Genomic DNA, 23,154 nt, shown 5'->3' on the forward strand with positions numbered 1-23,154 from the left:
GTAAAACATATTCTAGACATAAAGCTTTTTAGCATATTCAGTTTTTGAAGTAAGGCAATATTAAGTGGAGGTAATGGGCTTAACATAAGGATCATAAGATGTACAAACAAGCCTGGTGAAAAAATCTGTTTCTTAATGTCACCATAACCAATGTTAGAGGTATATGTTTCAACAATTTTGAAAGAAACAGTTATATAAATTCTAAGACACGGTAGAGTTTTAACACGTGTCTTGATTTGCTTAATAAGAATAGTATAAATTTCAGTTCAAGGAGGAGGGTTGGAATGTAGTCACTCGAAGAGTAGGCGACATTATTTCCTCATGCCCTTGTAAAATTCAGCAACATAGTTGAGAGAATCAAGGAATCTCTGCAACTGAGTTTTACAAAAAATGACATCAGGGAACTTATCAACAAATTCGATAGCACGAATGATAGGTCAAATTTTACCTTCAGAAATATCATAATCAAGAAATCTAATCTTGGTTTGGATTTATTTATTTATTTACTTATTTTATTTATTATTTTTTTTTTTGCAGAAACAGTAAGACCATTGCATCTAATGATGTCAAGAAACAAATGTAAATATTTCCAGTATTCGTCAATAGACTTAGAGTAAATGAGAACATCATCAATATAAACATTGGTGAAATGAGTGAATGAATTAAAAATATCATTTATAATGTCTTAAAACTCACTAGAGACATTCTTGAGTTCAAAAGGTATAACATTCCGCTCATAACAACCAATGGGGTAATAAAACAATTTTATACCTATCTCACTCACTAATATAAATTTGCCAAAATTCTGATTTCAAGTCAAACTTGGAGAAGACTACTGAATAACTAAGCCTATGAATCAAGTCATTCTTATTGGAGATAGGGTACCTAATCCACTATAAGACCTTGTTCATTGATTTGTAATTAATAACTATGCAAGGTGTCTCTTTCTCAATCTCAACATTTTCTTGGATATAAAAAGCAACACAAGACCAATAAAACTTAATATGCCTAATAATCTTCTTGACAAGCAGTTCATGAATCTTTATTTTACAAAATTCTAAAGGTTCACTATTCATCTGAATAGGCCGAGGTTTAGAAGGAACATTTTTCTTAGAAAAATATTTAATATAAGGTAAATTAACAGCATACTCTTCCTATGCCAAAATGCATTTGGAAGATCAGAGCAAACATCATCAACCAGTATTTTATTGAAATCACTGATTTTTTGCTGTAACAATTTAGCAGATAATTGTTCATCAATTTTTTTATATTTCATTTCCTATTGAAAGAAATTCAAATTTTTGTTTTAGCAAAAACCAAAGATTTCAAACAATCATTCGTATCAATATTAAATCTTGAAGCAAATTTAAACTTTACTCTTTGACGAAAAGGGTCAGTAGTAATACCATCATTTTTCGAAAGAAATGAATATAAAGAAGAAATAAAAAGAATTCCTAATATGACCTTATCAGTCATATTTTTAACAAAGTAATTTTTAACAAGCATAGAAGGAATTTTGAAACAAACACTGTATTGGCAAATATGAGCATTATTAAGCTCATATTTGATCTTCATTTGAGATCCATTAGCAGAAAGAAATTCTTTCAGTAGACTTTTTGTAATATTTACTAGGAATGATTTCTTCTTGGATATAGCTCACATCTGATCTGGAATCAATCATAGCAATCACACTAAATTCAAATTCATGACAAACATTGATAGTAACTTTAGAAAACCATTTCTCGTTGTAAATCATCCGTAGAAATTTATTTGGATTTTTTCTCTCCAGAATCCTTGAAATCTAATTTTGGATTCAGAAATCTCAGGCTCTTGTCGAACCATAGTTTTCTTGAGCTTCTAAAGATACACTTTTTGAAGCTTAGGATTAGTAATTTGGCTAATCAAAGTTAATAAAAGATTTTCTTATTCTTCGACCTTAATTAAAACATTGATTGTTTTACCTAAATGTTTACAACAAAAATCATTACAACAATGCTTAATATTTGGAGAATCAGATAGTTCAGTCCTTGAGTAATAATCAGAATTACTTGAATTGAACTCATTGATATCAAATGATTCAAAGGATTTTGATTCTAAAATTTGAATCAGTTCCTCGCGATCATTGTTATCAAGTTTTAATTAATTAAACTTGTTTTGAAATTTACTGGATTTTTGGTGTATTCTTTGGAGAAATGACCATACTTGCCACAATTAAAACATTCTCTTTTTAAAGGATTTTGAAAAATATTTTTCCTATAAGAAGATTTATTCTTATAAAAATCAGAAGGCTTTTTATAAAAATATCACGCTTACTATTTCTTTTCTTGGCGCGAGTTTTAGTAGATTTATCAAAATATTTGTGCTTCTATCTAGAAAGAGCAATAAGAGGAAGATCAAATTGTTCACAAAAATTTTTCATTTCATATTTGACTTTCTTACTATTCTTTATCTGTTGACGAAACATTTTTTTTATCATTGCACATAAATGAGGTAATCCATCAATACATTTTTCTTTCCAATAGGGTTTCATACTATCTTCCCTAAGCATAAATCTAGAATGAAAAACATCATGATACCATCTATAATCAAACATTTGACAGCATCTTAAATTATTCAGATAATCACTAATGCGATTATTAATGTTGGAGGGAGTTCTAACAAAATGTTTAATAATAGTATAAATCAAAGTATTAATACCATTAGGGTTACCCCTTCCTATAAATAGCCATGTTGTCATTATCATGTTTGACAACATTCCTAATGGTTTCTCTTGCTTCTTCTGAGAGGTGTTTATAACACGAGTGTCAAAGCATTCCAGAGAATCCGATAGTTAATAAATCAATTGTCTTAGTCTGACTGAGATTGTTGTTATTAATATATGTATTTGCAACCATAAGACATTTTGTTCATGGTGTTGAATATTTCTTGTTTAGATAATTCATCAAAATTTCATTCATACAATTTTTCAAAAGAAATAGAAAACTGAGTTTGAAAAATTCTTTCTTGAAACTGTAAATCAGGAGTATGCCTGATATACCAATTTTTTGTATTAGTCATGGGATTAGGCTTACTCGAAGAAAATCATTTAATTCCAAGTTTTTCCAAATAAATTTTTTCAAAATTCTTTTCAAGTAAAAGAATATCTTTGTTGTCAGAAGAAGCAGAATAAGATTATTCTTCTGTAGAAAAATCAGCAATCACTTTTTTACCGTTGAGACTTGATGCATTGATAGAAGGTTCTTTCTTTAAATCAGCAAGCATTTGATTCATTTTATCAAGAGTGTTGGTTGGTTTGGTCTTGAGACCCTGCTTTATTTCTGATAAAATAATCAAAAGTTTTTCAGATTTAGTTGTAAAAATGGGACTTTCAACCTTTTCTTCAATATAATCCAATTGTTGACTAATAACATGAAGAGTTCCATTGACAAAATTGTTTTGTTTAATAATAATTATTTTACCACCGTTTTCCTTCTTCCGTGACAAAATTTGTTTCAACAACATTCAAACTATTTTTTGAAACATAATAATTTTTAATGAAGTCAAAAAATAATATATGTTTTTGTAAGGCATGCATTTTATCTTTCCATTTTCCTTAAATAAGTAGTTTTTTTGAATGAGAAAAAGCATCATGATAAGATTTTCTCTTATCACGATTTTTAACAGAACTATATTCATTATATAAAATAATCAAATCAATTTCAAAAAGAGTCCTGAGATATCAGTAAGTTCAGCCTTAACTTTGTGAGCAAATAAATGAGATAATCTATTAATGAATTGTTCTTTCCAACAGGGTTTCTTACCATCTTCCTTAAGCATAACTCTAAGGTTTTTATCATGTGGAATCCAAGTTATAGATCATATAATAAATTTTATTTATTTAAATATATTTTAAAATAATATAAAAAATTATTTTATTGTTAATATATTACTATTGTCAAATTTTATGTCTTTAATAAGTTGTTGGTTTTTAATCTTATTATTATTATTATTATTATTATTATTATTATTATTATTAATAAAAGGACGAAGATAGTGGGATAGTTTAAACTTTCCAGGTTCTCCATCTCTCGGATGGAGTCTTCAAAGCATGCATGTTATGCAGTGATCTGTAACCGTTAGCATTTTTTATCACTCTTTCTGTAAATTTCTCGTCACAGTAAGCAACCTTCTCCTAGATTGTATTCTTGACTATCGTCGTAACCAAGCTACCATCCACCTCACTAAGGTACCTCACTCCTCCAAATGCCACTAGATTAGGCCGAGGAAAAAAAAAAAAAAAAAAACTAACCACCAATCGCAGCGGTAACCAAACCCCCGCAATACCAACGCAGCCCGGACCGATGGCCCCACCACCCCATATAGTAAAATGAGGAGCCCAGACTTGCCCAATCCGATGTCATCCAGCCACCGTGATTCACCAGACGCCACCCGTCTCCTCCATCCCACAGCACATGGCACCTCACGCCCAGCCGCCTCTCTTTTCCAAGGACGGGAAACGAGAAGCCACAACCCCTGTTCAACCTAGCACCACCACGAAACACTTTTGTTTCATTAACCCAGAAACAGAGTAAGCACTCCGACCAGGAAAGGCCGCATCACCGTGAGGGACCAGCAAATGTCACGGGAACTTCCACGAACACCTTGAGATGATGCCGGCAAACACCATACTGAGGCCTAGCCACCACACACACACACCCTAACTAAGAGAGCCTCGTGTATGTGTAACGTGGCAGCGATGACCCACCATGCCCACAATTAACGTGAACCACCAACCCTCTCACTATAAGCCACCGGGACAGCCACAAAAGACGTCGTCCTCCACCCCCACACTTGTACCAGGAACTGTCAAGTCGAAGTTACACTGCAGTGAGAGCTTCATGTACAATCTCTCCATGCTTCCACACTGAAGCAACCTAGCCACGATATTTCACATAGACACCACTGCACATAGAGGCCGATCACCATGGAAACACAGCCCCACCGCACGGTTCCAACCCTCTCTCTCAATAAGTTCCCTTTGCAAGTCTCTTCCCCTCTCTTCTCTCCATTGTTTCTCAATCTCACGAAACCTAACAGTCGCTCTACTACGCAGAACTCGACCGCCGTTGACCTTAGCCAAGTTGTCCATCGTTGAACTCAGTCCAACCACCTAGACAGCCCTCAGATTCGGCACACAACTTTCCCTCGGTGATTCTTCATCACAAACTATCATCTTCTTTTCCCATCGCTTTTCTTACCTAACAGCACAAAAACCATCTCTCTCAGAAGTTCCACCACAGTCAACCACAGTCGCGCCGCTGATGATCTCACCCAGACCCACCACCACACGTTGCTCTCTCGATGAGTTGAATCCTTCCCCATCGCACAATTAGGGGTGAAAGTTGTTTCGTCTGGACCGGTTGGTTCTGTCCGGACCGGAGCAACCCAGGACCAAGACTGGTTGATCTCGGTTCCTGAAATAGAGGACCGAGACTTTTCAATCTGATCCCGGTCTAGGGGTTTTCCAGACTGAACCGGACCAACCGAATTTAAAGAATATATATTATATTATTTATATAATAATTGTATAATTAATTATGTAATTTTCATCTAACCTATGACCATTAAAATATAAAATTTTAAATATGTTATTAACAAATTAATATTTTATCAATTAACTAATGTATAATATCAATTAACTAATTATATAATAATTATATAAGTTAAGAATGTAATTTTCATCTAATTTTATCATTGACCATATAAAGTAATTTTTTATTGAGTTAGTTACATAATTCACATTAATAATTCACCTAATTTTAATTTAGTATTTTAAATAAAAAAAATTTATTAATTTATTTCAAATAAAAATAAAAAATAATTGAGCCAAATCAAATGGACCAACCGAACTGGACTAGACCGATAGTTACCGGTTCGAGGGGGGTGATGGACCAAAATTTTCAATCCGGAGAAAATGAAGGACTAAAAATTCAGGTCCCCCCCCCCCCCCCCCGGCGGGGATCGGACCAATTTACACCCCTAGGCAATGCCCGTTGCCCTCTCCCGTAAGCCTCTTCTTCTTTTTATTATGTTGTTTTCAGCCTTCCCAAAAAGTGCATGCCTATTTTTCGTTATTACAAAAACACCCTTTCATTGCCTTTAGATTTCCGTAAAGCCTAGGTTACTTTAGGCCTCATTTGGATTGAAAAGTGATTTTAACTTATCTCATCTCGTCATTATAATTTTTTTAAATTTTCACATAAAATAGAATAAACAATTCAACTTTTTTCAAATCTCAAAACAATAATAATATTAAAAATTAATATTCTAACAATATTTAATTCAACTTTTAACTTTCATTTCACCTCATTTCATCTCGATTCACTATCTAAAAGGCACATTAAGCATGATTTACACTTCTGCTCTTGTTTGCAAGACATAGCAGGATGTGTATATATAAGGCTTGGGCTAGCTGTAATTCTCATGTTGGGTTTAGGCCTCGTTTGCATTCAAAATTCACATTAACTCATTTCAATTCATTTCATCATTACAATTTTTCTAAATTTCCACACAAAATATAATAAATAATTCAACTTTTATTCTACTATTCACAAATCATCTCAATTCATTTCAACTCATTTATAATTTCTCACGTGGGCTTCTTGTTTAAATTGGGCTGGTTGGATTTTTCAGAAAACCCCTATATTATTTTTTACATGGGCTTAGTATTTAATTGAATAAATATATTAGCTATAAACTTATTTTTATCAGAAAATATTTAAGGAATTTTAAATTAAATTAGTAAGCATCAAATTATGATTAAACTATAATAATAGTGTACAAGAATTTTAAAATTAAATATTATTAAATCAATTTTATGAACTAAATATTTCCACCGTTATTTTATAGATTTAGATAAAAATATATTCCTTACTAGATTATACTTGACAGACTAGATATGATATTATTGTTTAAATAATTATATAATATTATTAGTTATTAATTTTGATATATAACTGAATATTGTATTAGATTAAATTCTTTAACATATATTTAATAAAGTAGAATATTCGACACATTTTTCTAGAAGGGTTAGTGACGATTCGTAATTCATATAGGCCGAAATAAAATTCAAGCAACACAACGAAATAAGTAGCTTCATCATGAATTAGGGTTAGCACACAGTTAAGACAAGTCCTACATAGCCTAAGCATACATGTGAATGATCATGATTTAAAACTCTCATCATAAAATATTTATGAAAACCTTATGTTTATTTCTCAGATGACCAAGCTTTTCTTGACTAGGAAGCATGATGTTGTGATTCATGGACGTGTTTGCAGCAGCTCACAATGATAATATAGGCTGGTAATAAAATTGATTAGATAAAGAACACCGAAAAGTATCAATATTGAATTAGTCACCACTTTGTGTGGGTGAAAGTGTTAGTTTCTAATCTCTAGCATTTTGTGAAGAATGTTGTGCCAATCACATGCTTAAAGCCAAGAAAGAATTATCTGTAATGCATTGAACTTTTTCTCAAGTTACTTCCATTTCACAACCATAATTCGCTTTCAAATTACAAAGGGATGATATAGGTTGAAAACTAGTAAGCATTACAACCAACCAGTAACGTCTTTCCATTTCAAATGCAAATGCAAAAAAATTTTAAATCCTAAGTTGTCAATAGTCAAAATCTGTGATAGCCATTTATCTTATACGGTAGAAAAGCTAAGACAGCCGCCAGAAATTACCTCCAAGTTATTGTTCGGTCCTCTTTGTGGAACTGTCAAACTGGCCCAACATGTAATGGCACCCCAACAACAAATAATGAATGATATGCTTGGAAAATTGAGGACCCTAATAATGGGTAACTCAATTCAACTTTCATCTTCACTGTCTGAAATCAAGCAATCTTGTATCTGCTCCCTGAAAACAATGTAAAAAAAAAGAAAAACTCAAAACTTAATAGATGTACTAGGATGATTGATATTTCCTGTATGTTTATAAGTTAGAAGTCAAGTTGTACCCAACAGCCATGCCACTAGTTTTTATGCTCCTTGAATTATTATGGAGACCCTTGTTACATTTACTATAACAATGGAATAGACAAGATGCAAGTTACTCATCATAAAAATTATGAACAATTCAATTTGGAACTTTAGTTCCATATCTTCAAGTTTTGTGGTGACAAAAGATGAATATACAATAAGCTCCAAGATATCTGCTTTTTCTAATAGTTTTAACCAAGTAATGCTTAATCTCAGCATCCTAAGTTGTGCTTTTATTTTCCACTCCACATCTATTTCTATCTATCTAGGTTTCAAGATTCTTATAAAAGGTTACCAAGAAATAAGAGTCAGGTTATCCCTAAATACAAATCTAAATAGTCAGTGCTGATGGTAAGTGAAATTTCTCACCGAAGCAAGCTAAGATTGCCATAGCTGCTATGCTTTGCTCGGGCAACTAATGGCTGGGGTAAATGCATATAGAAGTGCTCCATCGATGAGGGATCCTTTGGAAGTATCTGAAAGCGACAACTTGAACAGCAGGCAGCACCAAAACTATCAGAACTTGTTTGGTGATTCTGAAGATTGCTCTGTCTTAGCAAGTCAGATTTGTTCAGTGGGCTATTGCAGACAGGACAAAATGACTCTGAGGATAATGACTCATTGAGCTTGAGATTATATTTCTTCAGACGCCTTTGGGTTGCCAAGGTGGTGTTAGAGTCACTTTTCTCTGGAATACTGTTGAAATGAAATGGAGTAAGCTTTCCAGCTGTTCTCACAATTGTGCATTCTCGAGAAGGATTTTCTTTCTGCAAACAAGATGAGTTTTACAAAAGCCTTACTAATTGAAGTTCCATTTCAAAAAAAAAAAAAAAAAACAAGGTAGAACAGATGACCATAGTTATATTGCAAATTGGTGGTTGATCATGTTCATATTTCTAATCAGCGCAAATGCAGTTTTTTAAAAAGATGTAAGATTATATTCGAGGACTGAAGCAATTTATCCCTTTAATCTCTGAAGCCAACCTCTCAACACCTACTTCTAAAAATACATGCTCGGTTCTGTTCAAGCAAGTCACCCACTTCTCAAATGTGAGGGACACAAGAACCATGCACTTCAGCAAGTCATGAGGATGATGCACTTCTCTAATCACAAGAAGTTAATCCTCCTAAGTCCTATGAGTTTCACCTAAAGACACTCTCTAACATACATTTCAGCCCACCTATAAAAGGATTAAGAAGTCCCAATATCCACCTGCAATAGTGTCACAAATGATGATACCAAGCCATTGATTCCAGAATAAGGAACTTTATGCAACTCCACCGTCTTTAGACTGCCCTGTCAAGATGAGATGACAACCATCAGTTTGCAATAACTAGATATACTCATCAAAGAAAAAAAAAAAAAAAACTAGATTTATTCATACTCCTGTTTCATACCTGTATTTGTGCGTGTGACCTTGTATTCTTATATTAAATATTTAAAAACAATAGGCATGTAAAGACTTAAATGGTTGATTTCAGTTATAATCATATGCACAACTTTTTTTCTTTCTTTTTAAAAAAAAAAAAGTTAATTATATGTGCCAGAGTTCATTAAGTAACATAGGATGTAGATAATTGTTTTTTTTTTTTTTTTTTTTTTGATAGGTAAAAGGCGGATGTAAATAAACGTAAAAGGGTCAAATTACAAACCCATCAAGGTGGCAAAGCCTGTTGAGCTCCTGTTTAAGACAGTCACGGAGTGGAAGTACTACTGGGATCTCCCACCTTGCATCAACATATTGTATGTCTCCTGGCAATGAATATCCCTGGCCCTGTAAGAAAAAGTACATTTATAACAGCATAGGTTGCCTTCTACAATGACCTGTAGCATTTTAATGAGCTTAAAAAAAGATTCAGACTTTTCCTTCCCACACAGAAAATCTTTAGTTGAAGTTTAAAAAAACCAAACATATTGGCAGGATTTCAATCACCATGCAACTTTAAACAAGATGAAAGTGGAAATAACTGCCATGGGAAATTAGAAATCCATGTCTGAGAGAAAAGTGAAAAAATCATCTTACAAATAAATGTGACTAATTTGAAGTAGTCATCTACCTTCTGTGAAAAGAATTGTGTGAAAAGAATGTGAGCCACAAAAGTAACAGCAACAAAACCAGGTCCTCAGTTTGTCTCCAAATGGCATTAACAAATCATTGGTTCACAAGCAACTATATCATGATTAAATTAGTAAAAAAGAGGCCCATAGAAGAGGTCTAACAGGATACCCCTTCCTGTAGTAACCTCTATCACTAGCCTAATTTGAGTGTTCTAAAAAGATGGCAGATGTTTTCATAAGTAAGCAATCTCATGAATGCTCACAAGAACCCACTCCTCCACAGCTACGTGACTGGTAATTGCTCATAAAGTAATACTTTTTTTTTTTTTTTATAACTAAGAAATGATATTATTGATATGATCATAAAGTAATACTTATAAAAAAAAATCCTCATAAAGTAATAACTATCTGCAGTCTATAAACATTACTTAAATAGCTGTCCACATGATATATCCTTCCCGCTTCAACTAGAAAAGGCTAGCTTAGGGGCACAAATGATGAATGGTTGAAAAGGAAAAAAAGTATCTGACCTTGTTTTCAATTACGACGACTTCAAAGATCAAAGATCTAAAACATCACATTTTAGTTTGAATGAAAAAAACCCCACATAAAAATCACAAATACTCTGTTTTAACCCCACATCAAAATCACAAATACTCTGTTTTTTTAGTACCCAACTCGCTACCCCAGTACCACATGAAAACATTTTCATTCCCAAAATTATCATCAACAAAATTAAATCATTCATGCTTGTTTTAGAATTTCATATTTTACTTTGAATAAAAAACAATCCCATATCGAAATCACAAATAATCTGTTTTTTGAGTACCTATCTTGTAACTATAGTAATATGTGAAAGCGATTTCATTCACAAAATGAGACATTCATAATAAAAAATAAAGCATTCATCTTTTTCAAAACAGGTGAGCCGGAAGCTGAAGAGTGTTTAAAAGCAAACCTTCACAATGGCAGAAATAACATGGCAAGCAATGCTCGATGTGCATGATCCTAGAATGACCCTGTTGTATCCATTTTCAGAGGCAATCTGCACAATTAGTAAAACATCATGGAAGAGTCAATCTACTTCCCTTTCGCCTATGCTTGTAGTCGAGACATCTAGAAGCGAACCTTTTGCAAGGACAACATTCGTAGATGCAGCAAAAGATCTTCTTTTCCAGTGGAATCACTAATAGCATCTAGTAAGTTCTTCAATCTGTCTCTTCCGTCACTGGAACTAGAAGAGCAGATATTCTCAATTGGAACCACATGCAACTCTTTTCTTGGTGGGGCTAGAGCAGACACAATCGATCTGAAGTCTTGGATTGCTTTGTCAATTTCATGAGAAGGAACTGGGAAAATCACACGTTCATCAATAAAAGCAACTCCAACACCAAACACCGGTAATGATCTATCTCTACTTGCATCAAAATTCTTTTGGGACTTATCTTGCATCTCATGCACAAACTGTAGAGCCACTCTGAGAAAAAAAAGTTCAGAAGATGAACCTAATTCAGGTAAGATTATCACAGGTTTTATGTTGCAGAAATTCGTGACAAAGATCAAGCAATAGCAGTCAGTAATAATTTCGATGAAGAATTGAAACACCCAATAGGCAACAGTTTCCAATAGTTTTTTTCCCCATAAAAGATAATCGAGTGGGCAAGAACAAAAGAGTGTTTCGGTACTAGAATAGATAGTCTAGCTGTCCGGGAAGCGATCGAATCAGGGGTACGTTAATTGGCCTATGGATCCAAGCCCTAAATTGCAGGTATAGAAAATATATAGATTTCCATAGTTTTCATTTCAAAACTAACACAATGTTCCAATGCACCATCCAAATAATCAAATTTCAATAAGAAGAAGACCCCAAATTTCATTGTTCATTTTTTTTTTTCATTTGGTACAGCATGTTCTCTACAACCAAATACGAAATAATCGGGCATAATTGCTTTTCTTCAAAGATGCATTTATTTCAGTTTAATATTTCGGGGAGAGATAGGGACCTTGATGAAGGGCCGCCAGAGAAGGCGACAAGAACGTTATCAGTGGGACAAATCATGGCGTTGGAGATGACAGCGAGCCTGAACTTCCCGTACAGGTTACTTCGGAAGCAATCGGCGCAAAAGCGCCCATCTTCGGCGTTGCCGCCAGAAATGGGCTCGTTGGACTTGCACTTGACGCAAACATTCAGATTCCGATCATTGTAATTAGAAATCGAATTAGCTGACCCACCAAATTCTTCTTCTTGTGCTTGTTCTTCTTCGTTTCGATGGCAATTGGACTGGCAGCTTGAGGCGTTGCACGCCATTGGTATTTGCTTCGAGCAGCTCTCAGCTGTGCAATTGGTGCTACTAGGGTTTCGTGCTTTTGGCTCCTAGAACTGGAAGTCTGAAATTGGATTCGCACGTGTTAGTGAGGTTAATGACTAGAAGTGCACTTCCGTTTTTTTTTTTTTTTTTTTAACAAAACGTGCGTTTTGATTCAGAAGAGAAGGTCGGTTGATTTTCTTTCCCATACGAAGTTGCCCCGCGAAATACCTCCTAAACAGCAACAAGAATATGCAGCAATATGAAAGCAAAACAAAGCTCTAGTCACAGCCGCTGTTTTCTTCTTCTTCTTCTTCTTCTTCTTGATGACATCATCTGAAGTTTCTCAAGACACTAGAGGGCTTTCGTTTATTTCTTGAAAATTACAATCACTAGTCACAGACACAATCGATTTTTACTGTACAATCAACAAGTACCCGAAAATCAACTGCTACCATGGAGAGGCTACTGTGGATTTAAATCCTCTAACTTCGTTGAAATAAAACCTCAAATTTCACACACAATGAGTAGATTAAAACATCAAACCAACCAATTTAATAAAAACCCAGATTGCCGAGGAAAAAAATCAAACAAAACCCAGAGAAATACATCTTACGCACCAAACATAATGCCCTAACAAATCATAGTACCGATCAAAAAAATAGATGAAGAAAAATGGAGAACATCGAGTTTACCTCTGAATTTGGGGCTGAATTTGGAGCTGTACGAAGACGCAGCTTAATGAAGTCAGTCCCAGTAAGGGCATTATGTGCACTGATGAAGAGAAGGGGGAGATGAAGCACGGGGACGGGACTTCGAATGGAGGGGGGAAATAAAGAGAAGAAAAGAAAAGAAGCAGCTTCGTAGGGGGACGGGCTTCAACGAGGAGGGTGAAAACGGAGAGATGAGCCAAAAGGGAGGGGGAAGAAAAGCTTCGAGGGATTCCAAAACGCAGAACCGGTTTGTTTTTAGTGAACCCTGTTCACACGTGGGGTGTGGGATTTAGCACATTGGCTGATGAGAACACTTTCTGAAGTTACCACTCGCACGGAAATCAATTTGTTTGCCCCCCTCAACATTATTGTTCGTATATTTTATTTTATTTTTTTATTAGTTAAAAAAATAATTATTAGTTAAGGGTATTTTTTTAAAAAGGTACAATTGCACTAATTATAAGTTTGAACTATAAACTTATGGGAGCATCCATTTTTAAACTTCCAATATCAGAACTGATAACATATATTATTTTATATTTTATATAATTAGTGATAATAAATTAAATAAAAATTATATTTTTATAGTAAATTTATTTTAGATTTGACGCTGTTGGTAGACAGAATGAAGATTGAAAAGTTTTAAAAGTTTAAGGGTCCACTTTGATGCAATTATTAATTTCGAAGGCATGTTGTAAATTGAATAAAAGTTTGAAGAGACAAAGTGTAATCAACCCTAATTTTAATCTTTATTATATACCACAAAATAAAAAATAAAAATATTATATGATTATGTGGAGTTGTATTCACTATTTAGTTATCAATAATACTCAGCATGACAGCACCTACCCCTGTCGTGTTGCATTTGATATGAATTTGAATCTTCAATTTTGTTTTTCATGGCTTATATATGGTTAATGGAAATTAAACAAGTTGTATAAACTTCGACTCTTTTCCTGAGTTGCTAATTAATGTTGTAATGATGGTCATGACTATTAATTAATTCTTACATGGATATAAGCACAATGCTAACAGATTATTTGGGAAAAAAAAAAAAAAAAGTCGGTTGCAAGATGAACTACATGCCCCCAACAACGTGAGAAAGTCGTCTTGGATGCAGAAGAGTCCATAGATATTACTTGCTAAAGTCGGAATGTTTTCACTTTTCATGCCCTGAAATTATTTTCCTTTACGACTATTGTATTTCTGAATTATCCAGTAAACCCGCAGTCTGTTTTTGGGTGGAACTAATGTTAATCTTGTTTTCAAAGCTTGACATGGGTAGAAATGAACGCGGCCAGCAGTAGAAGTCATTATGTTTATATGTTCACTGTCCAGCAGGAATTTATTGAAGATAAGAGGCAGTGTTTTATGAGTCAGTATCTAGATTTCTAATGAATTGATTTTGGACATTGTAAAATTGTGCACAGGATGAAGGCTGGAAAGCTATTCATCGTGGATTTTGCAGGATAGGAGAAAACTAGGGCTGAAGGAAAAGTTCTCGAAGAAGCTAAAAATGATCAACAAGTCCCTCTCGGCTCTTGGGAATGTCATAACTGCTTTGACATGTCGCACAGGCTGGGCAAATCGCAGAGAGAGCACAGGCATGTCTTTATATGGGCAACTGTTTCTAGAACGAGCTTTGTTTCATATATAGTTGAGGGAAAGAATGGATAACAGAGAGAGCACAGGTATTATGGAAAGAGATGTGCCTATCCATCCAAAACAGAGAGAGCACAGGTATTTTGTCAAATGTGATAAATTCCATATCTTCTTTGCTTGCCTTTTAGGTACTGCTGATCAATTCCATCTCCCTGTCCAGTTACTCCCAGCTTTTATTATTTGGGAATGGTTGGCTCGTAATTCAACCAGGAATGATGGCACAAGAAAAGGTGCCACTTAAATCTGTACAAAGGGCTAAAGAGACTTGATTCCAATGCTAAAACCCTCCAAAGTGCAATCAAAGTGGCATGTTGATATTTTAAAATCCTTACATATTCAGCGTATCTGCTTGAAGATAAAAACGCCAATTTTAGTTAAATGCTGGCTTCCTCCTCCTCCTGGTAAATTTAAGTTTAATATCAATGATGCATCCAAAGGTAACCCGGGCTTAGCGGGTTGTGGTGGTGTTTCAGTTTTATGCTCTCACGATGGATGTTTTGTTTATGGTTTCTCCTACTTTTTGGAAAGAGGTACCAAGGCATGCTGGCCCTTTCTGCTCTCAACTATGGTCTACTCCTATGGTACCAACTTCTCAAATCTGACATAGTACTAGATTGGGTAGTAATCATTATTTTATTATTACTTTTTACTATTAATCATTACTATTTAATATTGTATCATTATTTTTTTACTGTTTTTCACATAATATCTTACATACCTCACTATCCGAACGCAACCTTACTCTTCACTCATACTTGATCTCCATCACACTTTAAGAGAAGGTAATTGTTTGGCTGACGGCTTGGCAAACTATGGGGCAGCTGGGCATGATGCTGTTTTCTCTTCAACTGTTAAGCTTCCTCACTCCACGGTTGGTAAATGTATGGCTTACATAAAGCAGATCTCCCTTAATTTCGACAGTAATTTCATTAAAATTATCATTTGCATGTAAAAATACACGAAAATACATGCTAGAAATCAAAATCTAAAACATGGCAATGCTGAAAACGAAAATGGTGAATAAAAAAAAATACCTGCGGAAGCCATGTTTGCAGAATGCATATAGGTAGATCTTCTCCTCCTTGCTCCTCACAAATTATCAGCCATCAATGGGGCAAGCCAATGGACATATGGAGAGGAGGAGGGACCTAGCCTCTTATAAAGGAAAACTAATGGAGTCCACCCATTAAAGACTCAAATTAATATGGGTCTATAAAAATTCCATAATCAAGACCCTTGATCTTCCAGGCCTACATACGTAATTATACCACAATATAAATAGGATATAATCCTATATTACTAAGGTGTAACAAACCCCAAATGATCCCTCAACTTAGTGGGTTAAACAAAATATCATTGTGAGCTATATATATGTCTAACCCGTTTTATAAAATGTGCAATCAAATGAAGCCCATATTTAAAATATTCTAACATTCTCCCACTTGGGCAAATATTGATTGCTATAAAATAAAACATGTTTGAAAAATGACTCTCGGGTTAGACTACATAGGTGGCCACACAAATACATAGCTCAAATGATAGCACCTTAGAAAACATGATCCGGTCCAACAAGAATATCAACATCGAACATGGAAATCGTTACACCACTTAAACGATGTAAGACTACTCCACAGCTACAAATGCTAATATCCTTATCGACATGGATCCCCATCCTCCGACCAATATGGTAGTATGTAGTATGAACTTAGCACCAAAGTGATCAAAAACTGTGCTAATTCATATCAGTCCTCATAATGCTTCAAAATGAAGCCATATGTCTCTAAAAGAGACTCATCTTATGTCTTTTGCCCATATATCTCGAGATCATAATGATATTATAATAAAAGACATAAGCCAAATGCATGCTCAAAAATAGTATATGAATAGGGGAGATTTATTTTTATTGGAAAAGGGCTGCACCCTAAAACAAATGGGTTGCCTACGTACCCTGTAAAGGGATCAAGCCAAAACGTAGTTCCTTTTACATAAGTAACTCCCACTAACCAAAAACATCAAAAGTTTCCACAATACCCATATTAGTAACATGTGTTTTAAAAACTTTAGGAGCGAGTCCCTTAGTCAAAGGATCTGCAATCATCGCCTCTGTATTAATTTGCTCTATCTTTGTCTGCCCTTCTTTAACTCTATCTCTGACCACCAAATACTTGATGTCAATGTGCTTGGATCCACTAGAACTTTTATTATTCTTTGAAAAGAATACTGCTGCACTATTATCACAATAAATAGTAATTGGCCTCGAGATGGAATCAACAACTTTCAGTTCAGAAATAAAGTTCCTTAACCAAACAGCTTGGATAGTAGCTCCATAACACGCCACAAATTCAGCTTGCATAGTAGAAGATGCCACCAGAGTTTGCTTAACACTCTTCCAAGAAATAGCACCCCCAGCAAGCATAAAAACATAACCTGAGGTCGATTTCAAATCATCTTGACATCCAGCAAAATCAGAATCAGAGTAGCCTACCACCTCAAGGTGATTTGAACGCTGGAATGTGAGCATGTAACCTTCAGTTTTCTTCAAGTATCTCATAACTTTCTTAGCTGCTTTCCAATGCTCTTGCCCTGGATTCGACTGAAACCTACTAAGAACACTAACTGCATAGGCAATATCTGGTCTAGTGCAAACTTGAGCATACATCAAACTCCCCACAGCACTAGCATATGGTATGTTCTTTACAGATTCCCTTTCAAGTTCATTTCTGGGACATTGAGTTTTGTTAAACTTATCTCCTTTTATGATGGGTACATCACCAGGTGCACAATTATGCATTTCAAATCTTTGCAGTACACGTCGTATATAAGCTTTCTGAGAAAGTCCCAACAAACCACGAGCTCTATCACGACATATTTCAATGCCAAGCACAAAAGAAGCTTCTCCCAGATCTTTCATCTCAAAATTAGCAGATAACATTTTCTTTGTTTCATGAAGTAATCCCAAGTCACTGCTGGCAAGCAAAATGTCATCTACGTACAGAATAAGAAAAATAAAGTTTCTCCCACTGGTCTTGCGATATATACACTGGTCCACTGCATTTTCAACAAAACCAAGTGAAGTTACAACCTCATCAAACTTTAAATACCACTGTCGAGATGCTTGCTTCAGGCCATATAAGGATTTATTTAACTTACAAACCAAGTTCTCTTTTCCCTTCTCAACAAAACCTTCAGGTTGTCTCATATAAACATCTTCATAAAGATCTCCATTCAAAAATGCTGTCTTTACATCCATCTGATGAAGCTCCAAATCATAGTGTGCCACAAGTGCCAGGATAATTCTAAAAGAATCTTTAGACGAAACTGGTGAAAATGTTTCATTATAGTCAATGCCTTCCCGCTGAGTGAACCCTTTTGCAACTAATCTTGCCTTCTTTCGTTCAACATTCCCTTTTGAGTCTAATTTACTTTTAAAAATCCATTTGTTGTCAATGGCTTTAGCATCTGGAGGAAGTTCAACAAGTTCCCAAACTCTATTCTTTTCCATAGAATTCATTTCATCTTCCATAGCACTAAACCACTTATCTGACTCAAGACATGTCAAGGCTTGCTCAAAAGTAACAGGATCAACTACATGTCCAATATTAAAATCACTTTCTAACAAATAGACAATGTAATCATTAGGCAATGCAGACCTTCTTTCTCTTTGAGATCTTCTGACTTGTGGCTCAGAAAATGACTCTACTATTGTTGGAATTTCTTCTTGTTGTTCAGGTTCTTCACTAACAATCTCAATTGGCAGAGAAACAGCTCTTTCCTGTACAACGGGAACTGGAACAACAACTGGATTAGGATCAGCAAATAACTCCTTCAATACAGAACTCCCACTGACACCAACATCATTTTCCAAAAATTTTACAGTAATGGACTCAACAATTCTGGTGCCACGATTAGGACAATAGAACTTATATCCTTTTGATCTATCTGGGTACCCAATAAAATAACCAGGAGCAGATTTTGGGTCTAGTTTCTTTTCAAGCGGATTATAAATCCTAATCTCAGCTGGACACCCCCAAACTCTGAAATGAGCCAAACTAGGCTTACGGCCTGTCCACAATTCAAAAGGAGTTTTTGAAACAGCTTTACTAGGAACCCTGTTTAAAATATACATAGCAGTTTTCAAAGCTTCACCCCATAGATATTCTGGCAAATTTGTTCTGCTCATCATACTCCTAACCATGTCCTTTAGAGTTCGATTTCGTCTTTCAGAGACACCATTCTGCTCAGGTGTTCCTGGCATGGTGTATTGAGGCACTATTCCACACCCTTGTAAAAATTTTGCAAAATCGCCCATATTTTGACCAGACTCATCATATTTCTCATAATACTCGCCGCCTCGGTCAGATCTTACAACTTTAATACTTTTTCCACATTGATTTTCTACTTCCATTTTGAATATCTTAAATTTCTCAAGAGCTAGAGATTTATCATTAATCAGGTAAACATATCCATAGCGTGAGAAATCATCAATAAAAGTTATGAAGTACTTATTCCCACATATGGTAGAAGATAAAGGTCCACTAATGTCGGTATGTATTAAGTCCAAAATACCGTCACTCCTAGTAGAGCCCTTTCTTGTGGATTTAGTCAACTTTCCTCTTATACAGTCCACACATGTGTTAAAATCTGAAAAATCAAGAGAGGGAAGTATCTCAACTTTTACCAATCTCTCCATTCTTTCTTTTGAAATATGTCCTAATCTCTTATGCCACAACATAGAAGATGATTCACGGATTAAAGACCTTTTCTTCGCTACATTGGTAACACAAGAAACTTCACCAAAAGAAGCCAAAGACATTCTATATAAACCATCACACAAAAGACCATTTCCAACCAAACGAGAATCATAGAACAATTCAACTTTTCCATTGCCAAACTTCAAAGAAAAACCAGATTCATCAAGTTTTGATATAGAAATCAAATTCCGTCTCATTGACGGTACAAAAAATGTGTTCTCCAAAACAAGAGAAAAACCAGACTCCAAAGATAACTTTACTACTCCTATAAACTCGACCTTCACTTGAACTCCATTCCCCACACATAAGCTCACTTCATTCTCACTTGGCTTCCGTTTGCTTACGAACCCCTGCAAGGAATTCGCAATATGAATACTAGCACCTGAGTCTATCCACCAAGAATTTAAAGGCACATCTACTAAAGAAGACTCAAAACAGACTAAGGCCAAGGAGGTACCTGCCGAGTTCTTCTTCTTCTTCTCCAACCAAGTTTTAAATTTAAAACAATCCTTTTGTCAATGACCCTTCTTCTTACAAAACTTACATTGATCATTTTTCTTCATACTTTCTTTAGGACCACCAGAAGTCTGACCTTCAAACCTTTTACTGTGCTGATTTCGATGTGACTTATTTCCCTTATGGAACTTGGACTTATGATTATGAAAGGACCCCTTGTTTTGTTGTGGTTGAAAAGCTAATTGCACAGTTTCAACAGTCTCACGACGCATCCTACACTCCTCTTGGGCACATACTATTATCAAATCATTTAAATCCCATTTATCTCGCTGAGCATTGTAAGCTACCTTTAGCTGATTAAATTGGCTAGGAAGACTATTAAGAACATGATAAACAAGAAAAGGCTCAGCAATGGGAATTTTGAGGGCTTCTAGCTTAGAGGATATATGTATCATTTTCAAAATGTACTCCCTAACTCCACTAGAACCATCATATTTCATACTCATCAGTCTATCCATCAGGTCTCCAGTTTCAGCTTTATCGGATTCAACAAACCTTTGTCCTATGGCATCCAAAAATTTCTTAGTACTATCATTGTCAGGAATAGCTCCCATAATGGAATCTGATATAGAACGTTTGATGATCTTTAAACAAAGTCTGTTTGCTCTATCCCACTTTTGATATTCAGCCACATATTCAGCAGTGCTCTTATCAGTAGGTTTCGAAAGTTCGTCTTCCAGGGCAAAATCCAATCCCAAAAGACCAAGAGCAATTTCTACGTCTCGTTTCCATCTCACATAATTATTCTCAGTCAAAGTTTCAATAGCAGATAATTGACTTGAAATAGAGGAGGCACTCAAAACTGTGGAAATATGAAATAGTACATTTCATTTAATTATCATCCAAATAGATAGCATGCAGTCAATAGATGATATCAAATCTTTCTAATTAATATGAGCTATTAATTAGACAATCCATAATTAAGCTCGGAACCATATGAGCTTCATTACGGTAAGAGCCTTGGTGCATCATTGTAAAGTCACCTTTGGGCTGACTAAACAACATGCTATAAGGTACTCTTAAAACATATCACAAAACTAATTAATAAAATCACATCAGTTTCAAAATACCATCACCTTTAGGCAGAAGGAAATTTCTAGACTAATGTAATCTCATTAACTAATTTACACCATTTTCTAAAATGTCACACACAATAACACATTTGGGCAAGATATTATGTGCAATAAATTAGGAAAAACAAAGATATCCTTTTTTTTTTTTTTAAATATCAATGAGTGTGCCACTTTGGCGGCTACCACCCACGAATATTTCAAAAAATTTTATTTAAAGGAAAAATAAGGATAATCTGAATGCCCATGAATTACAATCACAAAATGATAATAATAATCATTAACTTGATACAATCAAAGTTAGAATTCAAATGTGATTGTGATACTAAAACAGTGTGAATAGATCAAACGTATAAGACAATAGATATGTCTAAAATTAAATATGAATTTTGAAAGCATATATACACAAAATACTTATAACAAGTCACAAAATTAACATGCATCTAAAACATGTTGAGAGAGAGTACACATATGCACAGATCATATAAGATACTGACTATTCACCACAAAAAATATTATAATATTCAGTACACTGTAGCCCATAGAAAAATGTGTAAATAATATTCAAAAATATAAAACAGTGTCTTATGATGTTACAAAAAATTTTCAAAAAATATATATAGATATACTAGGGCGAGTACATAAATACTGGAAAAAGAAAACCAGAAAAAACATTGTTTACTGTGCTACACGCGCCGCACGCGCCTACTGCTGCGCGTGGGTAACGATCTGGCTGGAGGTGAATTCATCTTCAACCTCCAGCCGGGTCAGCAAGCGGGTCGCGGGTCTGCGAAACGGGTCTACGGGTTTTTAAACGGGTTTTCTCAATTTCTTGCAATTCTTTTATCAAAAACTAAAATTAATTTAGGGGAAACAATATATAGTGCCCGAAAAACACATATATGATGTTTTAAAACAATGGGTATCTATATTTAAGGAAGATTAATCAAATTTTGAAATGGGTATTAACCCTAGTTTTGTAAAAACTCAAAATCAAAACTAAGCATCGATTAAACACATCTAAAACAAGTAAATAGCATTCCAAAAACCGATCTTGATATGAGTTTGATCAATCGATTATGAAATACGATTTTCTTGCCCAAAATTGGTTTCGAAAATTAAAACAAAAATATAAATGGTGAAACCATAACAGTAAAGTTGCGGAAACAATGAAGAGAAAATAAAAACCCAACCAGATTGAAGATTTACAGCAAATAAAACCTGCGGAAACAGAAAATAAAACCGAAAACAGAACAACAAAATCTGCATTCTTAACGAGAGATTCTAATTCTAGCATGGAGTCTCTGATACCAAATGTAAAAATACACGAAAATACATGCTAGAAATCAAAATCTAAAACATGGCAATGCTGAAAACGAAAATGGTGAATAAAAAAAAATACCTGCGGAAGCCATGTTTGCAGAATGCATATAGGTAGATCTTCTCCTCCTTGCTCCTCACAAATTATCAGCTATCAATGGGGCAAGCCAATGTCCAGGAGAGGAGGAGGGACCTAGCCTCTTATAAAGGAAAACTAATGGAGTCCACCCATTAAAGACTCAAATTAATATGGGTCTATAAAAATTCCATAATCAAGACCCTTGATCTTCCAGGCCTACATACGTAATTATACCACAATATAAATAGGATATAATCCTATATTACTAAGGTGTAACAAACCCCAAATGATCACTCAACTTAGTGGGTTAAACAAAATATCATTGTGAGCTATATATATGTCTAACCCGTTTTATAAAATGTGCAATCAAATGAAGCCCATATTTAAAATATTCTAACATTGCATAGTAATACTTGTTAGTCGGTATGGTATAGGAAGTATAATTTTGCAAAGTTTGTTTCTAGACATGGGTATTTTTTTTTACATAACTTTGGTTTTGGAATTCTATTTAACCCCCAAAAGTTCTTTATATGATTAATTAATAAAATTGAGGTATCACACTCTTCTTATAAAAGTATGATAAATTCTTTAGATGGAAGATGTCATATATATGTTAAGATATAAAAATAAATAATAAAATCTATCTCA

The 23,154-nt window shown here is 34.5% G+C and overlaps 3 protein-coding genes across 3 annotated transcripts; all 3 read right to left on the minus strand.

The window, feature by feature from the left end:
- Positions 1 to 7,512: 7,512 nt before the first annotated feature.
- Positions 7,513 to 12,510, minus strand: LOC121262385 (cytoplasmic tRNA 2-thiolation protein 2). Its single transcript, XM_041164843.1, has 7 exons — positions 12,093 to 12,510; positions 11,218 to 11,566; positions 11,048 to 11,134; positions 9,684 to 9,805; positions 9,244 to 9,322; positions 8,400 to 8,797; positions 7,513 to 7,908 (listed from the first exon to the last, which is right to left on the minus strand). The coding sequence occupies exons 1-7, from the start codon at positions 12,395 to 12,397 to the stop codon at positions 7,860 to 7,862; spliced, it is 1,389 nt and encodes a 462-aa protein (XP_041020777.1). The 5' UTR covers positions 12,398 to 12,510; the 3' UTR covers positions 7,513 to 7,859.
- Positions 12,511 to 18,256: 5,746 nt separating this feature from the next.
- On the minus strand, positions 18,257 to 19,805 carry LOC121262387. Its single transcript, XM_041164844.1, has 3 exons — positions 19,676 to 19,805; positions 18,421 to 18,730; positions 18,257 to 18,310 (listed from the first exon to the last, which is right to left on the minus strand). The coding sequence occupies exons 1-3, from the start codon at positions 19,716 to 19,718 to the stop codon at positions 18,307 to 18,309; spliced, it is 357 nt and encodes a 118-aa protein (XP_041020778.1). The 5' UTR covers positions 19,719 to 19,805; the 3' UTR covers positions 18,257 to 18,306.
- A 231-nt stretch (positions 19,806 to 20,036) lies between these two features.
- On the minus strand, positions 20,037 to 22,522 carry LOC121262218. Its single transcript, XM_041164613.1, has 2 exons — positions 22,510 to 22,522; positions 20,037 to 20,839 (listed from the first exon to the last, which is right to left on the minus strand). The coding sequence occupies exons 1-2, from the start codon at positions 22,520 to 22,522 to the stop codon at positions 20,037 to 20,039; spliced, it is 816 nt and encodes a 271-aa protein (XP_041020547.1).
- Between the last annotated feature and the right edge of the window lie 632 nt (positions 22,523 to 23,154).

Source organism: Juglans microcarpa x Juglans regia, chromosome 4S (genome assembly GCF_004785595.1).
Source record: "Juglans microcarpa x Juglans regia isolate MS1-56 chromosome 4S, Jm3101_v1.0, whole genome shotgun sequence".
Classification (NCBI taxonomy): Eukaryota; Viridiplantae; Streptophyta; class Magnoliopsida; order Fagales; family Juglandaceae; genus Juglans; species Juglans microcarpa x Juglans regia.

Excerpts from the sequence above, each read along its gene's own strand:
- LOC121262385 (XM_041164843.1), bottom strand. The coding sequence starts at position 12,397 with ATGGCGTGCAACGCCTCAAGCTGCCAGTCCAATTGCCATCGAAACGAA. Across the intron at positions 11,567-12,092 it reads TCTGGCGGCCCTTCATCAAG|AGTGGCTCTACAGTTTGTGC; the intron begins GTCCCTATCTCT and ends TTTTTTTCTCAG. Across the intron at positions 11,135-11,217 it reads GAATGTTGTCCTTGCAAAAG|ATTGCCTCTGAAAATGGATA; the intron begins GTTCGCTTCTAG and ends CTAATTGTGCAG.
- LOC121262387 (XM_041164844.1), bottom strand. The coding sequence starts at position 19,718 with ATGAGACGGAATTTGATTTCTATATCAAAACTTGATGAATCTG. Across the intron at positions 18,731-19,675 it reads ATCAAAACTTGATGAATCTG|GTTATTTTATTGGGTACCCA; the intron begins GTTTTTCTTTGA and ends AATCTGCTCCTG.